Source organism: Motacilla alba, chromosome 3 (genome assembly GCF_015832195.1).
Source record: "Motacilla alba alba isolate MOTALB_02 chromosome 3, Motacilla_alba_V1.0_pri, whole genome shotgun sequence".
In the NCBI taxonomy this organism is placed as follows: domain Eukaryota; kingdom Metazoa; phylum Chordata; class Aves; order Passeriformes; family Motacillidae; genus Motacilla; species Motacilla alba.
The window spans coordinates 20647364-20662000 of NC_052018.1; the positions used below are offsets into that span (position 1 = coordinate 20647364).

The 14637-nt window shown below is 37.4% G+C and overlaps 1 protein-coding gene across 1 annotated transcript in view; it reads right to left on the bottom strand.

The window, feature by feature from the left end:
- Nucleotides 1-379: 379 nt before the first annotated feature.
- Nucleotides 380-14637, bottom strand: part of ERICH1 (glutamate rich 1) — a 72164-nt gene continuing 57906 nt past the window's right edge. The window contains exons 4-6 of the mRNA XM_038131978.1: nt 14009-14386; nt 11121-11315; nt 380-6511 (exon numbers count right to left, since the gene is read on the bottom strand). Of these exons, the coding sequence (XP_037987906.1) occupies nt 6438-6511; nt 11121-11315; nt 14009-14386 (647 nt within the window). The 3' untranslated portion in view covers nt 380-6437. The remainder of the gene's footprint in view (nt 6512-11120; nt 11316-14008; nt 14387-14637) is intronic.

Below are 14637 nucleotides of genomic sequence, written 5' to 3' on the forward strand. Positions count from 1 at the left end.
TCTGTCAGCTTGCAATCACAGATTCAATTGAATTACATGTCAAGCATTTTAAACTGTTTACTAATGTAAATAGAATCCAGCACTATAGCCATGGTAATAAGCCAAGCAGCTTTCCCTGAATTCCAAACAGATTTGAACATGACCTTCATTTTAAGCTCCCACATGCTGGAGATACAACAGTTATCATTATGTCTACAGCGTTCAGTGATTACACCTGTGATTCTCAAGAAACCACATTTGGTATTGATTCCTTCTGTAGAATCCAGGTAATGGTTGATCAGTTTGATATTCCTAGCAATGGCTACTCTCTGAGCATTTATAGTCACTTCCACTTCATTATTGTTACCGGGAGGAGGAATGACTCACACAGCAAAGTCTGCCTGAGATATGGTGGTGGCTTTGTGCACAATCACATGCACAAAGGGAACAAGAAGAACAGCAGAAGCATCTCCTCAGCTTGTGCTGGGTGAACTCCAGGCACAGCTGTACAACAGCTCCTTACTCCTCTTCTCCCTTCCCTTTTTATCGTTCCCAGGCAGTAGCTTCCCACAAGAAGACATGAAAGCATCAAGGAGGAGAGGGGGTCACGGCCCTGTGTAAGCTGAAAGAGCTTGTATCAGGAGTAAGTGATGTTTTGTCCATGCAACATGCACATTCCTGTCCTTTTCTCAGGTGCAGTAAATGAACTTTTTTTCATTCCTTTTTTCTTTTTTTTTTTTTAACCAGACCCATATGCCTGCAATGCAGATGTTTTCATGACTAACCTATTTATGCTTTCATACCAGTCAACATAAAGCACTAAGTTCTCCCATTGGTACCATTGTTCCAATTCTAAAATAGATGTGTGGCAGCAGTCAGTTATATCCAGCTATTCAATCCCAGGGATTAGGAAGTTCTTTAGAATAGGCAGCTCAGATGGTAAAAGCTACACTGTAGACATCTGAAGTCAAGAGGAATGACTGCATATCTCCTTAAGCTCTCCATAGCAAGATGCAGAAGAACATTGCCTCCAAAGCACCTGCTGAGGAGAACCAGGTCCCCATTTTATCAGACTGATCACGTGTGCAATGTAAAATTATGAAGCCATTTTAAATTATCAGCAGCCTTGCCCACAGGGTCAAGCATGTTCTCCACTGCAGACAGGTCTGTTACATTTCCTGAGCACACTGTCATCTCAGAGGTGGCAGAACTGGCTGCACTGGTGCTGTGCAGCAGGGCAAACCCTGCATCACTGACTTAGGAAAGGAGAAAACAGCAGAGAAAAAAGGGAGACTGATGTGGGAGTACACAGACAGTAAGGCAACATTAGTCAGCACAACAGGCAGTTGTCCTAGCACCTTACTGACCAGGCTTGGGGTTTTGGCCAAGGTTTTGGGCAGGATCACAGCAAAAGAGCTTTAAAGAAGGAAAGGAAGACAATGGAAAGATTGTGCTGTACAGTTGTGGAAAGCACTGTGGGCAAAAAGCACAAATGTGCAAATCTGAAAGTATGGCAAATGGGTGATGGAAATTAATGCCAGAGGCTGACAGGGATGGAGGAATCATCTGTGCACTGAATGAGGGATGGAGAGGACTGGCAAAGACCTTGAAAGTGAAGAAAAGCAGCCCCTATTTGATGCAACCTATAGCAGCCTAGAGTTGATGCAAAAGAAAAGTTCCTTCTGTTTTTGTGTACTCCTCTTCAATCTTAGATTACACTTTTTTTTTGTCCATTATGCATCCTAAACCAGGACGTAGCCTTGCAGTAATAATGTAAAAGAGAACTACAGCTTGCTTATATACTTTATCAGAGTACAGAGTTCATTAAAATGACTACAGACTATTAATTATACAAAGTTAAGAACTCAACTTAGAGAACAGCCTTATTAAAGCTATATATTTGACCTTCACTGACTGTGGTGCATATGCAGTTTCAAATAATCATAGAACATATAGTTTTTTTCCCAGATTCTTAGAGACCATAAACAAATACAGCCAGCATCTAAATTTCTGCTTTTCTAAAATACGTATGTCCCCCCTCCCCTTAGGCCTGCGTATATTGAACAGTTAAAAACAACAGCATTTACTCAGATGCAATGCAGAGGATAAAGCAGTAAAAAGTGAAACTTAATTAGCTGCATAAACACGTGCAATACAGCCTTCTTTAGGAGCAATCCAGGGCTGATGCAAATAACTACAAAACCTGCATAGCTAAAACCTGAGATTTCCTTAAATATTAAATAGAATACATTTTCCCAATCCTACAGATTGCCATCTTTTGCACTACCACCTTCTATTATTATGCCCAATGTGTAGCATACTGTACATGCATAACACACACCTCTTTCTACTCCACGTCTGTGGACTGGTTTTATGACATACATAGTAGGTATTATTAGTAGGTGAAATAAGTTTTCTTTGGTGAAAAACAGCTTAAAAATCTTCTGTCTTTATGCTGCCAGTCACCACTTTTTCCTTCCTTGTTTTTTTGTTTTTTTTTTTTTTTTTTAATTTATTTTTCCCCCAGATTTCAGACATTCAGCCTATTGAGTAGTAACTCCTTACAGGGTGCAGGACAGAAAAGCCAGCTGTCATGGAAAACACATTACGGAATTTATAACCTACATGATTGTAAAGCACTACCTAAAATATTGCACCAATTACAAAGCAGTAAAAATCTGTAACATTAGAGATTGATTCCCATATTATATATCCACAAAGGAGAAAAATTAAGGTCTTACAGGCAATTTTAAGAATAAAACATGTACCTATATATAGAGATAATGGCTTTGAACTCATACCCTTGCATACAGATGCACTGACCACCTTATAAACTACGACAGATGTCTCAAGTGACTTCAGCTCTTGTGGTCTTCCTTGTATGTGCTGGTAAGGGACCACTGCCTCTCTGAGCACACTTCTCTTGCTGCTCCTTACTTACTGTGCACTGTTCAATAATGTAAACTAGAAAGTTAACCCCTGAAAACACACAGATTACTTTCCACTTGATCCTTAAATTCTTCCTACTCTTGGAGTCCATGTAGGTTTTAAACCCAAAATTTTAAAAGTTCTGTCTTCATGGAAGTTTGAAATATGCTAATAATAGTGTGTGTACAGTTTAGCCAGAAGTGTTCTGATGCAAAATCCACTTAAAAAACTCTTCTATGTTTCAGTAATTCCACATGATGCTGCACATTCGTTAAACTGAATGATGCTGAAGAAGCAAAAATTCAAGGCCATATCCTTTACCATTTATAAGTTTGGCATGAAAATCTGAAGGGATAAATGTTTCATTGCTATGTTGAAGGAGCCATGTATAGTGAAATGAAAAATAGTGTTCACTGGTGGATATTAATTTAAATTCTTCAGTTTTCATATCTCAGCCATAATGTGATACCACTGCTTAAATAATCCTGAGAAACTGTAAGGAGATTGAGCACCTTTTCTTTAGAGAAGCAGTGCAGAAGAGCGATTAGGTATTAAAACTGTGATGTATGAAATTTTTTTGACTGCAAATGGAATGCCAATTATGCACCTACTGCCATTTTTAGTACACTGCCTAGTTTAAATTACGAGTAACGTCCATTTCTTTTGCTTTTAAACTAGATCCTTCTGCTGTGTTCTTTTGTGCATTGCTTTGAAGTGTCTTCATGCATGTTGCAGTTCAGCACACCACTGTCTGACACATTTGTTTCAGAAATAAATACACTTATGCAATTGCATTTATCTCCAATGACAATCTACAATTTATCTTCTTGAATTTGGTCCAATTTTCTAAACTCTTAGCATACTTTAACCTCTTCATTATACCTGTTAGTGCAACTGTGGTAGGTTTGGTAAGTGTAAGTTTCAGCTCCTCTCACAGGTCATTTGCAAAGACATCAGATATCACTGACTGGCTACAGTCAGAAAACGCTCCTGGGCTTGCTTAGCTGGGGCCAGCTGATTTCTGCACAGAATATAAGGCCCTTACAGTGGTGAAAGCAAAGGAAAAAAAAGAGAGACTGAAAGTAATCTTTTATCCATTACGACCTGGTTCAAGCAAAGTACCTTTTTGACCTGTGAACTTTTACTCACTGGAATAGTACAAAATTTTACCCTGCTTTAGCAGTGAGGCTGCACCAGATAATCCCACAGTGGAGATCCCTTCCAATCTTACCCATTCTGTGATTCTGTGAAAATATTTCTGGCAAAGAGATCAAAATCTGTTCATCTATATGCAGCTATCCAAAATTCAGTTGAATTTTAAAAATCACTTCAATATTGAGCAATCTGGTTTAGTGGAAAGTGTCCCTGACCATGGCAGGGGGGCTGGAACTTGATGACCTTTATGTCCTTTCCAACTCAAACCATTCTGTGATTATGAGAAATAGCCAAGCACTGAAAGAGAAAAATGAGTAAGAGAAATTAAAGCAATAAACAAGGCTGTGACATGAGAGTGCACAAGTGCCTGTGAGATGAGTGTGTGAACGTGTGGTAATGTGTTCCAGGCTGGACTAGCTGGTGTGTAGGAGAGCCACAGAGCAGGCATGAGGGCCCAGGACCCAGGCAGGGATAGGACACTGACTGTCCTGCTGTTCAAGGGATCAAAGGGCTGTGTAGTCAGCCATGTGAGTGTTGTGTGTGTCCCTGAGCTATGTGCTCAAGCACTGCTACTGTCTGAACCTGGAAATGTGGAAACCTACCTGGAAATGGAGTCACCTACCCTGACATCCAGATCTCCAGGTACACTAACCCAGAATCCAGAGGACAAAGAGGAGGAATCACAAAGTCTTGGGATTTACTCAAGGCAGCAGCCCTATAACCTCCCTTAGCACAGTCACTCAAGTCTTAGGAAATGCAGACACTACAGTTATTTTTGTGGTCCTAATTTGATCTCTTTTGTACTTGTGTTTCAAAAGTCTGCTTTGATTACATGACCTTGTTAATTTTTTTCATGTTCAGTGTTTAGGACAGATGATGTTTACCTAAGGAGTCACTGTGTATCCTTTTTGCAGTTTCTAGGCCTCATTTACTGTGCAACATTCAAACCTTAAAGTGAGGATGAAGTGATTAATTTCACATGAGTCAGTTAAGACAAGTATCCAGGTGCTTCACATTCAAGTGATGTTTTCTTCTTTTCCCAGATGTGGGACTGAGGCACACAGCATCTCAGTGAAAAGTCACAGCTACAGTTCAATGCCCATGTGTTAGCAATTCAGGAACATTAAAACAGGGAACACAGTACTAGTTTCTCCTCTGCAAAGTCTGGTTTATTCATCTTTCCCACCAGACACAAACCAAACTCAAGTTCTTCAGAGCTGCACAAAGCTCAGCCATAAGAATGGTTTTTCTACACCTGCAATCATTTGGTGTATTACCGAACCCCTTTTAATTTCTTCAATTAATGAGAAAGAGTTATGATTTTACTTCTGTTACAAATTTTGAGCATCACTAAACCAATGCCTTGTAATGGGATATATCAGGCAATATAATGAAACAGAAAAAAACAAAGCAAAAAAACCCATGCAGTGTTTGTATAGTCTGATCAGTAGTGTATCTCCAAGCACGTGTTGGAGGAGTTAAATATGTTGCCCCTATCTTACTGATGACAAAGCTAACACGCCTAGATATAAGACATGGTTTGCTCTGTATCACCTGTCAGATGAATGATACAGCTGAGAGAAGAGCCTCCCACAAAGCATTCTTTCTTCATTATTCCAAAACATTTTACAACCACGGATATTACTTACGGTAGTATCTACACTTGGATAAATTCAGTTGCAGAAATATTACACAGCAGTAGACAGATTACACAGTAATCAGAGAGAGAGAGAGAAACCAGAACCATAACTCTGAAGTCAGTGAAACCCATTGGATTGCAACAGGCTGAGCCATGGAGTAGTTCTGAAAATGCCATCCAAGTTTCTGCATAATTCCAAACAGAACCAACATGACCCACATGACACACATATAGAAACGTATCTATGTCCACAATTTAGCAGTTTATTCAGCAAAAATACATTTCTCAGACATAATGTTGCTTAGGTTTAAATATAAAAAAATATAGTTCTGTTTTCCAGGCAAGCAGATATACAAAAAAGTCAAGAAATAGAACTTCCAGAAAGGAATGATACACTTACAAACAAATAAGATAATACTATACTTCTTAAACAAAATACCATATAGAAACTTTATCATTCCAGTCAAGTTCCTTATCCTAAAGTGAAATGTACATAATAATGCAGCTGAAGGCTCAAGCCATATGCTTGACCAGCCCATCACAAAAGTCACACTGTAGTTATATCTTTATTGTCTTCTGGAGTTTTTGTTCATTTACCTTTACTGTCTTTTGGAGTTTTTGTTCATTTACCTGAAGGTGTAGAATATGTATTGACACTGCTCTTCCTGAATTGCTACTTGGTAAAGAGTTTGTATGTTAAATTTTAATCCCGTGCATATGGACACATGGTAAGGCTTTATTTCCTGTTCTTCACAGGAAGTATATCTGTAATCCAGTAGTGAAACAGAGATGCGGCTACCTTGGTATGATCTGAAACAAAGAAAGCACATTCATCCTGAAATACCTCCATGAAATTTCTGAACACTAAGAAAAAGACTTGTGCAAACATCTGTTTCCATTCAATATTAACATTTCAGTAAAACCAATGCACATGCTGGACCTTGAAGACTAATACCTACACATTTCTATATAAGCAGGTGCATTTTATTTTAGGTCAGTCATTTGTATGGGACACAATTTTGCTCGCACACTTTGAAATTTCCTGTTTGTTACGATTCAGTAATTCAGAAAAAATGAGATTGAAATGACATGATCATATGGGCAAGGCTTCTTTCTGTCTGGAGAGTAGTTTCACAGATCATTATTTTACTTACAGTAGTACCTAGAAGCCCCAGTTGAGATGGAGTCATATTGTACAGACAGCTGCACTAAAGCCTCAAAATGCTATGACTTCTGTCTTTGAATTCAGAGATTTCCTATGTGACTTTATTGATTTTTAATGATAGGATTTTCTGCAGTACTTATTACATAATAATCACATTTAAGATGATTCTGTAACATTATGCTAATACAATTTTCAAATTTCCTTTCCTTTGAATGCTCATTCATTAAAAAAAAAAAAGTGTAAATTTCATCATTTTAAGGCCTCTGTATATCCAGCCTCTGCATAGTTGGCACACAGTAACTATATTAATTCTGGTCTGCAAAATGTACCTCCCCCTGCAATGAAGACTTATATAAATGACAATTCTCCAAAAAAGGCAGTTAAAAGAAGCTTCTAGCTCTGCCATGAGTGATAATTTCCTAGGCAACAAGGGAAGAGTATGTTTGAGATTTGAAACCAACCAACAAAAGGAAAATGTTAATAGATAACAGAATGAAGTTGATGAGCAGAAGTTCATAAATGAGTTCATAAATTAGGAGATAATAACTTTTTTTTTAATTAGGCGATCACCTATGCTTTAATAATTGATGTGAAATGGGAATTAAGTAGCTCTCATTTCCAAAGCTAGTTTCCAGCCAGCAAAGGGAGCATTACGCCCAGTCACAGTTCTTCTCCTTTGCTCACTGCACTGTGGAGGATCATGAAGGTCTCTGGCTTCCTTTTGCTAATGGCCTCGGACTTTCTATCAGAGCTCAGCAAAGCCCCCATCTTGAGAAATCCATGTCTATGTCTAAACATTCTCTTTCCTGCACATACAGAAGATTTTTGGTAGAGGTAAGTACTTTGTGTTAATGACTACCAAATAAATGGAACCAGTAATAAGGCATTTTGTTCTCTTTTACAGTCTGAGAACAATGACACTTGAGATAACCATGTTCACACGAACACCCTTGACTAACCTCAACTTTGTCTGACCGTTCACGTACAAGGGCAAAGGCAACTTGACAGAGCATTTGAAGCACAAAGTACAAGGCAAGCTGATGGAGGATGACAACTAAACAGAACAACTAGTACCTCTGAACCATAGAGATTTTCTGGTTTAAATATTTTTTCTCAATTAAACAAAGGGTTAAAAGATAATAGCTAATGTTGATAATGAGTGTCTGAATCCCTTTAGTATTTCCGTTTCTGGATCCCTTTAGTATTTCCGTTTCCTGCAAAATTTATAAGACCCTGCCATCACCCTTGATAAGAATTTTTTCGATATGACTGCAAAAACGAGGATCTAAGAGCTTAAGATAAAACAGAAATTTGTTTCTTGTTTCTTTTTTTCTTTTGGATGCATTGTGATTTTCAATCTGAGTAACAGCTAAGAGATGCAAAGGAAATACCACATCATGGTATTGAAATGGTGGTTTTGAATTCGTAATGTGCAGACCTGGAACAGCCCATGGCTTTATTCTAAAGCACCCTTCTCATCAGTAGGCATAAGCTTGCCAAGTGGGACTTGGTTATTCCAGTGGAAAGTTGTATGAAACCATCATCCATATATGAGGAAATAAAAGACATAATGGTGTGGATAATTTGTAACTTTTACTAGTGAAGAATGTGCACTTATGTGAAGAGATGCATCACTTCTTATTTTTTTTCTTATGCTTCCCTTCCTGGAATTAAAGATAAAACTCAACAAAACATAACACCCATCTTTACCTCCTTGATGATGGCATCTTAAGTAGAATCATAACCATGGGAAAAAGGGTTAACATACTGTTTCTTGAACTACAGAGAATAAAATGTTTATTTTGTGAAAATAATACAATTTCCTAAAATCAAGTGTTTTTTTGTTATACTAACACAGAATGACCTTTCCTTCTAGTACTTCGCATCCCCGTAAAAATAGAGACAGAAAAGACAAGACAAAATCATTTAAAAAAGTAGAGAATACCATTATGTACTGTGCATTTTTATCTTCATAAACAGCCCTAAGTTGTCTTTCTATAATAAGAACTTGAATTTGTTAATACAACGAAGGGTGTATTAACAAATTCAAATTCTTATTATAGGAAGGTTTTACATTACAAATGTCTTTGTAACTCTTAACTTTTACCACCTGCTCATTGGGAGTGAAAACTAAAATGTAAAAAACCCGCACTGGACAAGATGACCTGATTTTGAGCCAAATGTACAGAAAAAAAAAGAGTATAATTAAAGGTTTAATTCAAAGTAAAATTTCAGAGCATCGTATTTTCATTCACTGACTTTCCGGAATTACAAATAGAATGTATTTTTTAAAGTCTGCTGAGGAAACTTAATGACTAGCAGGTGCTTAATTATCCTTTCATAATTTATAAGAATGTGTTTTTCCTCTTTCTTATGTTGTTGTACCTCATGAATATCAAATAAACTACTATGGTTACACCACTGTGAACTTGGAATGAGATTAGAATTGAGCCCAGAGTGACAGCAGTTACTAGGGAAAAAATCAACTGGAAGAGTAAACAATTCCAGGCTGTACCAGCAGAAACATTATTGAATTTTAAAAATCCCTCAAAAAGTTGTCTTTTGCTTTTTCAAGTGATGAATACATACATTGGAAAATTAGGGGTTTTAATTTGCTTCTGTTTTCTCTCTTCATTTTGACATTTCTGCTATACAAAAGTAAACAGAGCAACTTTTCTCAAGGCTGCAAAACCCAACAGAATTCCAACTGTATTATATAGAAGTTAGATAAGGCCTGTAAAGAATATCCTGAATGTTGTCACTTCAATTCCATTTGGATTTAATCAAGAAAAGCTGAATTAGTTCATTCAATAAAAGGTAATACCATTTTCATGACTCCTGCTGAGTTCTACTTGCTTTGCACACATGTATTACATCCAATGAGACTGTGAGTGTAATTAAGATCAGAGATTGTAGGCTTGAAATGCACAGAAGGATTTCATTCCATGTATAGGTGGATACTTCACATCCATCAGAACTTTAAGGGTTGTCATACCTCATATCTACCCTCAAAAATACATATGTACTTCTCTAAGAGCATCCTTTTCAAAATGTATCAGATCTGAACTCCACAGGCAGGAATTCTCTTTTCTCTCTGTCCAACACACAGCATTCAGTAGGCTCCAGTCTAGATGAGGATCTTTAGGCACTATCATGCTGTAAATTATTTAATGAAGTTACAAGCAGCTGTCTCTTCTTTGAATGCTGTTGCTAAGCCTCTGATGGCTACGATCCTAATTACACTGTTACCACACTGCTACTGTCTCTGCTGTTACTCTTCAAGTGACTTCGAGCACAACCTATAATGGTTGAGATTCTTTCATGCTGCAGCTAACTGCTCTCAACTCTGATGAAATTCTTTGGGAGGCAAGAAAATTCAGCACATCTTGTAGATTTTTGTCTGATGCTGCAACATAAGTTCTAATGACTAGTAGCAGTCACTGTTTAAATGAAGACTACATGAAAAATGAATCATTATACCTCATGTGGACTATCATGCTGATCCCACATTCACTTGAAGAACTATTAACTGTACAAGAAAAGATTCTACTAAAATTATAGGGGTTATAATACAGAACAGAAGGAGCCTGTGCCTCAGGCATGAAAAAATTTAGTAACACAGCAATTTTTCTTTTTATGAATGACTTCAGAAAAATATTTGTTAAAAAGAGTAACTTTAAATGCTTGCATTATCAACAGTATTTTTTAGAAACTTACACCAAATGTTTATATTTAAACAAAACCAAAACGGTAAATCAAAGTTTAGCTTGCAAAGTCTGTGTATTAAAGAAGCCACGTGGTGACCAGGAAGAAAAAAAATAACGGGTTTTATTGATTTTTATGCATGTAAAATTAATCCTTAGCTGGAGGAGTGAAATCTCCAAGATAAACAAGTTAATTCCTGCAATTTAACAAGTCTACCATGGGAAAATATTAAAAATATGCTTTAATTATGATTAAATCTTGAAACATTTCAGATTTTAAAAATATTGGCTTAAACCCTTGAATCATGTCATATTCTGTAGTTGCTGCAAAGTGGAAGGCTTCTATATTGATTGCAAACAAATGGGAAATAGGAAATGGCAAACAAATGGGAAATACCCTGTATTTTTGGTGGCAATTATGTTTTCCTATCTTGTATAAGCATATATTTACAACTACATCATTATTTACAGCTTCCTAATTAAAAAAATAAAGCTGCGTGAATTTTAATTCGCTCAAAAATATGTATGAACATGAGTGAACAGGACCTACCAGGAGACATCATAGATTGTTCTTGGAATTGTTTCAAAGCTTCCTTCAATCTCTCAATATCCTGTAGCAATACAAGGGATTTCAGCCGATGCAGATGAGTCACATCTGAGGAAGAGATGGTGCGAAATTCAAGACATTTTAAGAGCTCTTGGGCAGTTGCTGAATTTACAGCAGCATCTCTGCATTGTGATTTCTCTGCAAAAACAGTTAGAAAACTATGTTAAAAATATTCAGTGAACTCAGAGAATTTTCCTAATTACAATTTTTTTTTCCTAAGAAAGCATCTTCCTTTTGAGTACAAATAACAACCAAATATCAGGTACTAAAGAATAGCTTGTTAAATATTTTTATTAAATATTAAAACAATGGTAAAGCAAAACCTACAAAAATCAGTAAGTAAAAAGGACAATAGGATTCATAATGACAGGAATGCAAGAAGAATCAAAAAGTTAGCAGAGAAAGAAGGTGTGAAGAAGAAACTGTACTGTGGCCAAAGCACTGTGTTTTTGCTTCCTACACAATATATATTATGAACTGCACAGACATTTGGAGAAGGGAACAACTCTGTGGAACCACTGCAAAGCACTTCTGGAGGCAAACAACTACTTTAGTATTGCACCTTTATGTTTTCATTTAAGAAGTAACTATTGCAGCATTCAAGACTGCAGAGAAGGACACACATTGTTGTAATGGGTAGACTTTGGCTGCGGGCCAGGTGGCCATCAAGATGCTCCACCACTCCCCTTCCCAGTGGGACAGGGCAGAGAAAATGAGATGAAAAACAGCTCATAGGTTGAGATAAGGCAGTTTGCTAAAAAAACCCAAAGCCAAAAAAAACCTAACCAAAACTAGCAGATGTTTGCACACACATAATTAAAGAGGAAGAAGGGTTTAGTCTCTATTTTTCACCAGCAAGTGATGTTCAGCCACTTCCGGGGAAGCATGGCTTCAGCCCATGTAGTGGCTGCTCTGGAAGGCAACATTGTAAAAGAACAAATGCCCCTGTTCTTCCTCCCTCCCTCCCTTAGCTTTTATATCTGAGCTGAAGACATCTGGTATGGAATATCCCTTTGGCTAATTTGGGTCACCTGTCCTGGTTGTGTCCCCTCCCAGGATCTTGCCCATTCTCAGCCCCGTGACAGAGGGGAATGTTGGAGAGATGGCGCTGATAAGATGCCAGCACAGCCCCAGCAGTAGCCAAAACTCTGGTGTGTTATCAACACTTTTCCAAAGCACTGGGAGGGCTGCTGAGCACAATGAGCTCCAGCTCAGCCACACCCAATACAATTGTTCATTCAGTACTAAACCATAAATTTACTCTTTCATTCCAGAAATGTGTTGTTTTTTTACCAGCAAGACACCTGAGAAGTGTGTCCCCATTCAGATTTTTAACATATGTACTAGAAGTATAATCCAAAGTGACCATTTGAAAATGCACCTAAAAGCAATGGCTTCCAATTTTATCTAAAAAAAAAACCAGGGAGTGCTAAAGTCATTCAACTAGAAAAGGCAAACAGCATAATGTCAGATCTATATATAAACTGGGATTTGCCTAACAAGAAAGTTAGTCACACTCTGATTTACAGATGTCATATCTCACTGCAGATGAAATTCCTTTCAACTAAGAATTCCCCTCTGTGGATTCCAAGGTCCTCCCTGGCTCAACACTCCAATCTGCTGGTTTGAAACTAGAGCCAGTCAGTCTGTCAAAAACGACCAAAATCTGAACTTGACTTGCAGGAAAGCTGGAAGTTCAACAACACTCTTTCTTAAAAATCAACATACAACATAGCTGGGGACAGTTCATCAGATTTCTGTTTTGGGTCATGTATTAACAGCAGAACTTGAAGAATTTGCAATCTTGCTTGGTCACTGTGGAGTTCCACTACAGCAAATGCAAGTAGCTTAGCTTGCATTTACTTAGCCATATGGTGAAGTAGTAAAATTCTTAATTTTGGTGATGGAAATACCTTAGCCAGAAAGTAGGATAGATTTCAAATGCTAGGCTTAGCATGAAGACCTGATGCAGCAGGAAAATTTAACATTAAGCAAAGAAAATCCTATGTATAAATCTTGAAAAAGCTAACATGAAATCCCTGATGTCATCTTAACAAGGTTTTTACAGTAATTCTGTTACCAAAAGATGTATTTTATGGTACTAGAAGCTGACAGGTCTGCCTCAAGATGGACTAATACAGGTAGGTAAGCTATTTAATATTCTCTATTCAGCTCCACAGTGACCAATGAACACTGGATAAGCCATTAGGGATAAATCCATGCAATTCTTTTAAAAGTACCAGGGAATTTGCATTGAGCATCAGTTCCCATTCAACTTATTCACAAGCATTTTATGCCAATATACTTTCCTACTGCCAATAGTCTCTTCCCTGCTCCTGTACATGCTGTCTGTCTAGATTTCCTTATAGAATTCAAATAAATCTCCTGAGACACAGAGCATTCAGAAAAGTAGATTGGTTCAGAGATACTAAGCATGAAAGTAGTTTAGGATAGCAATTGCCCTTATTTGAAATTCTCTGAAAGCAAGTAATCCTTCTGGATGTTTGCTTGCAGAGAGGAAAAAGAATTTTAACCACTTGTCCCAAGTGCACTTGAATGTTTAAGAGAAGAGCAAGGAACATCATGTATACTTTTAAAGACAGAGGACCACAGGTTTTTTCTACTGAAGTGAATTCTTGCATATTCATGTACAGACCAGAAAGTGGGACAAATACTAGGTACTCAGATGCCTTACTTCTTCTCACATGCTTCTCTTCAAGAGAGACACTTCTTTAGTAGATTTGTCCCATTTTACAGCAGTAATCAATGCATATCCATTTTCCCCTGTGTGGTAATACTCAAAAAAAGAAAGGAGAAAGAGTGGTACATACTGTCAGTAAAATAAATTTGTTGTGTTGCCTGCAGGAAGTCCAAAATGCTATCTGCCTTTTCACCTATGTCTTTTAAGCCTGCTGCTTCTTCTTTGTTGCTTTTGTCAGGCTGATATGTAAAATCCACACTGGTAGTTTTTGTTATTAAGCCAGCTGCTCTTTTTCTTTCTTTCTGTCGCTTCTTTTTCATTTTCCTCTTTTTGTTTTTGCTTATTTTGGGACCGTCTGTTTGCTGCAGCTGTAAATTATCTTGAACAACAGTCTCTTGCATTCCCAAATCTGTTTGTTCTCCACGGAAATTACTAGAGATTTGTGAACTGCTCTTTTGTTTCTTCCTCTGAATGCGCTTTCTCTTGGTTTGCCCTTGATATTCCTCTTCTGCGGATTCAAAAGAGACATGAGAGCTGTAAATAAGAAGATCTGTAATAAGCATTTTAGAACTGCATACAATGAAATATGACACCCTTCAAATTCTGAGATACCTGAGTGGCTCTAACCTTACTTTTATGCTTACAATGTCTTTCAGTACTACAATGTCAAAGTCAACTTTTCTGAATGTATTAAAAAGACATGCTTTTTTCCCTTCTGCTTTCAATAAAGACTGTATTCTCCTTCATGCTACATACTTT